The sequence below is a fragment of the Syngnathoides biaculeatus genome, chromosome 23 (genome assembly GCF_019802595.1).
Source record: "Syngnathoides biaculeatus isolate LvHL_M chromosome 23, ASM1980259v1, whole genome shotgun sequence".
Classification (NCBI taxonomy): Eukaryota; Metazoa; Chordata; class Actinopteri; order Syngnathiformes; family Syngnathidae; genus Syngnathoides; species Syngnathoides biaculeatus.
The window spans coordinates 9,609,192-9,615,299 of NC_084662.1; the positions used below are offsets into that span (position 1 = coordinate 9,609,192).

The following is a 6,108-nucleotide window of genomic DNA, read 5'->3' on the forward strand; positions in this document are numbered from 1 at the left end:
AACTGTTTTTCTTCAAGCTTTAGGTATATAGATAAATACAGTCCTTCTGTATCGTCCACATGCTTTGATGGTATTTTTTAAAATTAATATGCAGTCGTTTCTCTATGAAAGTATGTTACATTTAAAGAGTACTATACATGTGGTGCCTTATATGACCAGAAGAGTCTCTTAGGTGTACATAATTATGTTTTAGGTTTTGTTAGACTAGTCTAATCAATCTACGGAATAACCAGACATCACAGCACAAGTTAATTTATTGTTTCACTCCACAACATCTTACATTCTAGTACATACTGTACTGTATGTGTTCACAATGCACATTGCGGAAATACAGCTACAAACAGCAGACACAATCAGTGCCATTACACACACTCCCCCAAAACAATAACAATATGAAGGTAATAATAATAATAATAATAACAGCATGTGAGAAAACCTATTCCATACTAAGGGAAAATACCATATTTCATCAAAAAGTGGCCATAAATCTAAACGTCTCCAAGTAAAAAAAAAATAAATCTTTGGATTCTAGAGATAATTGTCGTTGTCAAGGGTTAATTGACACCGTTGGAACTCAGTTGCTAACCAAAACAGCAGCACCCTATGAAGTACACAATGTCATGGGTGAATCTAAAGTCTGCTCTTAGGAAATTGCGGCTTTAGTGATTATGATATGATCCTGTTGAACCATATTGGGTGACAAAAAATATAGATAATTTCAAAATGTATAAAAATAAAGGCCCCACCACCCGCCCGGTAGACGTTTTCCCCTCCCAACAATTGAGTAACAAGGGCTTGTTTTTGAAGTTGGGTTTTTAATTTCAAACTAAGGTTCTGATTCCAATTGAATTCATAGCTCGGTTTTCGTTTCCAAAAGATCTGGAGCAATAAATCATGATTTGAAGCCAGAATTGGAGCTTTGTGCTCCAAAAATGGGATAGAGTTTCACATTAGAGTGACAAACGAGACACTGTTTCTTTAAAATTTGAGTTTGAAGCTTAGGTTAAACGAACTCTGTAACTGTGGCGTTCCTCAAGGCTCACTACTAGAGCTACCACTATTTGCTCGACGGCTACTATTCGCGGGAATATGGGAAAACAACAAATAAGCCAAAAGCTGTCCAAAGCAATGACAATCAAAAGGTAAAATAACAAAATGTCGACGTTGTTACTTGCTAGTCAGTAACAAATTTGAAAGTACTGGCTGGAGGACTTTTGGGGGCTTTTGTAGCTGTTAGCATCCTTCTGCGTGTTCTGCTGACTGGTGACATTGGTGCCGGTCTTCTGGAGATTCATCATGAATGAGGGGCTCTTCCTCCTCGCATCAGATTTAGTCGCACCCCTCGCCTGCAGGTTGGCACCCCTGCCGCCGGCTGCAGGGACAGTCGGTGCCGAGGTTGCGGCGGTCTCAGAAAACCCAGTCTTTCTTGCGAGGGGGCTCAGATAGATCTGCATAGTCACTAAGTCAAGTGGTGAGATGGGGAGGGGGGCCGGATGGTGGTGAAGGGGAAAGGCGGGGCATGTAAGAGTCGAGGGAGAGAAGTCATGGTGAGATGTGGAAAAAAAAAATGTAGGGTGGACACAGAAACCCAACTCAAACACTAGACTCAGCACTAGGAAGCGTAGCGAGGTCATCGGGGGCAGATCCTACCTTTGCTGTGCGTTACTCGCCTCGTGCCTATGGGGTAAAAACATGCGTTATATTCAGTCCCCCATGAAAAGACTGCTTCAAGAAATGAAAACTGAAATTCAAATCTTTTACCAAAACTCACAGGTCCCTCCTTGGATCTGCTGCTCCGTTTGGCAACAAAACAGGAGAAAATATTGTCATATTTTTTGTATTAACAAGGGCGTACAGCAAATTCACCCACAAAGAGGCAAGCGATTAAAAATATTACACACCGATATTTATATATTTATTATATTTATGAGATTTTTATAAACCGGAAGAAACACAAATCAGATCATAATAAATAAAACTGGGTGAAGGAATTTTATATAGATAAATATTGTAGCTATATAGATAAAATAGAATTTGAAGCCAAGGCTGGGGTTTCAAAACAGGGTTTGAAGCCAAGGTTAATTTTCTCTTTGTATTTAACCAAGGTGTACCTCAAGGCTCTTTACTAGCCCAACTGTTGATTTCCTCGTTACTCATCATTGCTCTCCTGTTCGGTCTTATTTCTTATGTTTGCCAACGTGGAATGAAGACGCATTCTTACCCTTCTTGTGCGCTCGTACAGGACGACGCCGACGAGGACGGCCGCGTTTTAGAGGTCTTGCATGGACTGTCCTTCACGCTTCCCACCGGGCTCCTGACGCCACTAAAGACACAACAAGTAAGGACTTCTTTGTTCCCAACTCCAATTCATTTCTCTTGAAATTATCGTGATATCCTTTTCACCAGCGAGGGGGCGTCGGGCTGTAGTTCCTGCAGGTAGCTCCAGGTGGCAGCGTGGAGCTCTTCCTGAAGATGACCCCTGAGGACCCCATGGGTGCTCTCGGGGGCAGACCCAACGAGATGGGCCTCCCTGGGGGAGGACACCAAAATTCATAAAAATTGGATTTCTTTAACCACTGTAATTTTCACATTTTTAGTCTTATTGAACCACATTTGCTTTTTAAAATGGAGGTTTACACCTCACATAAACACGATTAATCGTTGCCCTCTACCTTAGTTTAATATTTTTGTACGTACAGGCCGATGAACAAAACTGATGGCTCAGTTAACGCAGCTCTTTGCCAACCTCTAGTGCCCGACGTCCTCCTGCCCGACGCGGCGGCGGCCTGGAGCTCCTCGGAGAGGTTGAGTCTCTTGAGGACGTCGGCCAGGGTCATCTTCAGCAGGTGGATCTCGTCCTCCTGCATCTGCATCCTCTGCTCCAGGTAGGTGAGCCGGTCGGCCACGTCCAAGTTGCTGGCCGCCGAGCTGCGACCGTCTGTGAGGGGAGGGGGGATGGGGGGGGCACGGGGTGGGAGGTGGGGGGGGGGTGGCAAACAAATGACACCATGTTGTCAGCGTTCGTTATGCAAAATCTCGCCGGCTTGTTTGTATCAGGTCTCACGATTAAGCACACGGATTTGTCACCGTGTCAGCGGACACTTCTTGTGTACAACTGTGCAATTGCATTCCCTAATATTCATGAGAAAAAAATTAGCTCTGTGAACTATGAATCAATATATATAATAAACATACAGTGATCATATAAATTGATGAATAAACAATGTCATTGTGATATGCTCTGCAATAGGAAAAAGCCATCTCTCTCAAAGGTCTTAAAGAATATCAAATGTGTCATTTGCTTTTTAACAATACGAAATGGATTTCAAAGACAATAAAGAAAAATGTTAATCAACAAGTCAGTACAGTAATTTTTATCTTTCAAAAGAAAAATATCAGGTATTATCAAATTTCAATACAAATTACCACATGATCCTTAATGTCCATAAAAACAAACTATTACTATGACAGAATTTCATATCAAGAATAATGAATTTTATTTACATGGTATGTAAAACAAATTTGATGGTTTTAAAATTAAAGTCCACTGTTTCTTGATTACCAATGAAACGGAAATCAAAAAGTTAAGTTATGATTAAGTAAAATAAATTTTGATCGTCAAAAATGAATTCTCAGTGGTTCTATAACTTTTTCCACCAAGTACCACTTCAAATAATACAACAGGATTGCAGTTAAATGTGGTGTATTTTGAAAGCATGAAATATACTCTACATAAAAAATAGAAAAAAAAACCTTGACTGGATATTAAATATAAACTCATTCTCACATTTGTTTGTATTTCATATGGGAAATGTAAATTTCATTTGTATTTCATTCTGCTTCTTCTGTGTACCGCTAGAGGGAGCCCACGTAGCACGAGTGGTCCCTGTACCACACTTTTGAGAATCACGACTTTTTAATATCCAGCCATCCATATTCCATCGCACTTTTCGTTGTTAGGTATCACCGGTAAACTGGAGGCTATTGTAACAAGTCAGCCGTAGCGCATATACAAGTATCGACACGCGTATCGACACAAGTATCGTCAAACAAATACTAACGCGCATTTTAGCATCTTCAATTAACCTACAATCCCTGTTTTGTTTTGTTTTGTTTTTTGGAATGTGGGAGGAAGCCAGAGTACTTGAAAAAAATGATTTTTTTTTAAAGAAAAAAAATCATTCGGAATAAATCATTTAAAAATAAATGATAATACAGTACTAACCGGATATGAATAGATAAAAAAAAAAATCCATGTTTTTCCTTTGGTGAGCATTAAGACTAAGCTTTTGCAACCCCCTTCCCGCCTCACGCACGAGAATCGGACAAAACCAAATGAGGTCAGAGCAAAGCTGGACACACGGGACGGTAAACAAAAGTCCGGGTGACAACAGAAAAGCGGCGGTCTACCATGCGAGCCGCTGGACGCCGACGACGAAAAGTCGCGATGGAACTTCTGCGCGGCCGCCGGAGCCTCCTCGGCCAGTTTGGCCGACTTCCTCCTCTTCCTCTCCTCGCGAGAGCACACTCTCTCCGTCCCCCTGGCGCCTCCTCTGGATCCTCTCAGACGGTCCCAGTCGCCCTCCATCCTCCACAGACGCAAGCGTTGGGTCCACCTCGCCGCATCCGCGTCTCCCGATGCAGAGCCAGTTCCGGTTTCCGCGGCGACTGACGGCACGACCGGGATGCTCCGACGCTTTAAAGCCCTTCGTTCCGTGTTTAAAACCTCAGCGGTGGTCCAAATCAGCCTGAATTGTTGTGTGTATGTGTGTCAGGGGGTACAATGATAATCTCCCAGACTGAGCCTCTTTGACCCCGCCCCACTGGCCTCTCGCATAAACCTTATGTCACTGACAGAAATTGAGACTTTTTTTGGGACATCTTCATGGGGAGGAAGAGGAGGAGGGATTTGCAACACATCCTTGGAGCAAGAATGGATTCAGTTTCAGACCGGGACAACCTGGAGCTCTAATAGCCTCGATGTTTTCACTTGTCATCAGAATTTTAACAAGTGGTTTTTGTGAGTGTTTAATGCCCCTCGCAGTTGGAGTTTGCGATCAAACTAAACATAAAACAAATACAATTCAATCTCAAATAGCTAAAACAATGAGAATGCACCGATTAGCTTGATGCTAACGCAAAATAGGAAACAGCATCGATGGGCTAACAAATAGCATCTCTGTTGCGGAGTTACATTTTTAGGAAACAGATATTTGAACACAAACGGCAGCAGAAAAATATGTTGACAGACAATATAACTATACTCGCACCTCGGAATGGATTCCTTACCATCTATGAATAAAAAAAGAATATTATTGCATCGTGCATCATGGTTCAGCAACTGGTTAGAGTGTTGGCCTAACAGTTCTGACAAAAGCGGTTCAAATCTCACCCCCGCCCCCCGCCCTGTCTGGAATTTGCAGATTCTCCCCATGCCTGTCTGGGTTTTCTCCGGGGACTCCGTTTTTTTCCCACATCCCAAAAAGAAAAAAACATTCACTGGAAACTGTGAATTGCCCCCAGGTGTGATCGTGAGTGCGACTATTGTCTGTCCTTTGGTGCCCTGCGATTGGCTGGAAACCAGTTCAGGTTGTACCCTGACTCCTGCCCGTTGATAGCTGGGACAGGCTCCAGCACTCCCGCGACCCTTGTGAGGATAAGCGGCTAAGAAAATGGATGGATGGATGGTATTCTTTGAAAGGCTGCAACAGATTAAGGCCATTTCATTTAATTTCATTTTAGGAAAAACTAATCTTGAACCGGAAGACATCGCCACGCCACGACCCCCCCCCACCCCCGCCCCCTCCCACACACACACACACACACACACACCCCATATGGGGATTGGGATTAGAATAGCACATAATCCCACTCCTGTAAAAGGGAATTAGCAGCCCGTAGCTCCCTCTCAGACGTAAAAAGAGCGCGCGCTCCCTGAATGCCTCTCGTGCAAATATATGTCAACACACGCATAATCGAAGTTGTACATTTCAAAAGATGCACCGTTTCAGGAGAACTTTGGAAACATTTCATACGCGCACCTTCTGATGCGTTTTAATCCGAATAACCCTTTTGAGAACCATCTGCAGTATTTTTCATCTCTGATCG

The 6,108-nt window shown here is 42.9% G+C and overlaps 1 protein-coding gene across 5 annotated transcripts; it reads right to left on the reverse strand.

The window, feature by feature from the left end:
• Positions 1-247: 247 nt before the first annotated feature.
• LOC133496328 (echinoderm microtubule-associated protein-like 1) lies at positions 248-4,827 on the reverse strand. Of its 5 annotated transcripts, none has more exons than XM_061811750.1 (7): positions 4,411-4,824; positions 2,747-2,938; positions 2,404-2,530; positions 2,222-2,323; positions 1,762-1,790; positions 1,651-1,677; positions 248-1,459 (listed from the first exon to the last, which is right to left on the reverse strand). In XM_061811750.1, exons 1-7 carry the CDS (start codon positions 4,586-4,588, stop codon positions 1,179-1,181), a joined length of 936 nt encoding a protein of 311 aa, XP_061667734.1. In that variant the 5' UTR covers positions 4,589-4,824; the 3' UTR covers positions 248-1,178. The 5 variants fall into 5 exon arrangements, with proteins under 5 accessions (XP_061667734.1, XP_061667735.1, XP_061667736.1 ...); XM_061811751.1 differs by lacking the exon at positions 4,411-4,824 and adding an exon at positions 4,226-4,401; XM_061811752.1 differs by having other exon boundaries at positions 1,260-1,448; positions 4,411-4,826.
• Between the last annotated feature and the right edge of the window lie 1,281 nt (positions 4,828-6,108).

What these genes read in the sequence shown, in the direction of transcription:
- LOC133496328 (XM_061811750.1), bottom strand. Translation starts at nt 4,588, where the DNA reads ATGGAGGGCGACTGGGACCGTCTGAGAGGATCCAGAGGAGGCGCCAGG. An exon ending in TGTACGAGCGCACAAGAAGG is followed by an intron (nt 1,791 to 2,221) that starts GTAAGAATGCGT and finishes CAAACGGAGCAG; the next exon opens with CAGATCCAAGGAGGGACCTG. An exon ending in GGAGGGACCTGTGAGTTTTG is followed by an intron (nt 1,678 to 1,761) that starts GTAAAAGATTTG and finishes TTTACCCCATAG; the next exon opens with GCACGAGGCGAGTAACGCAC.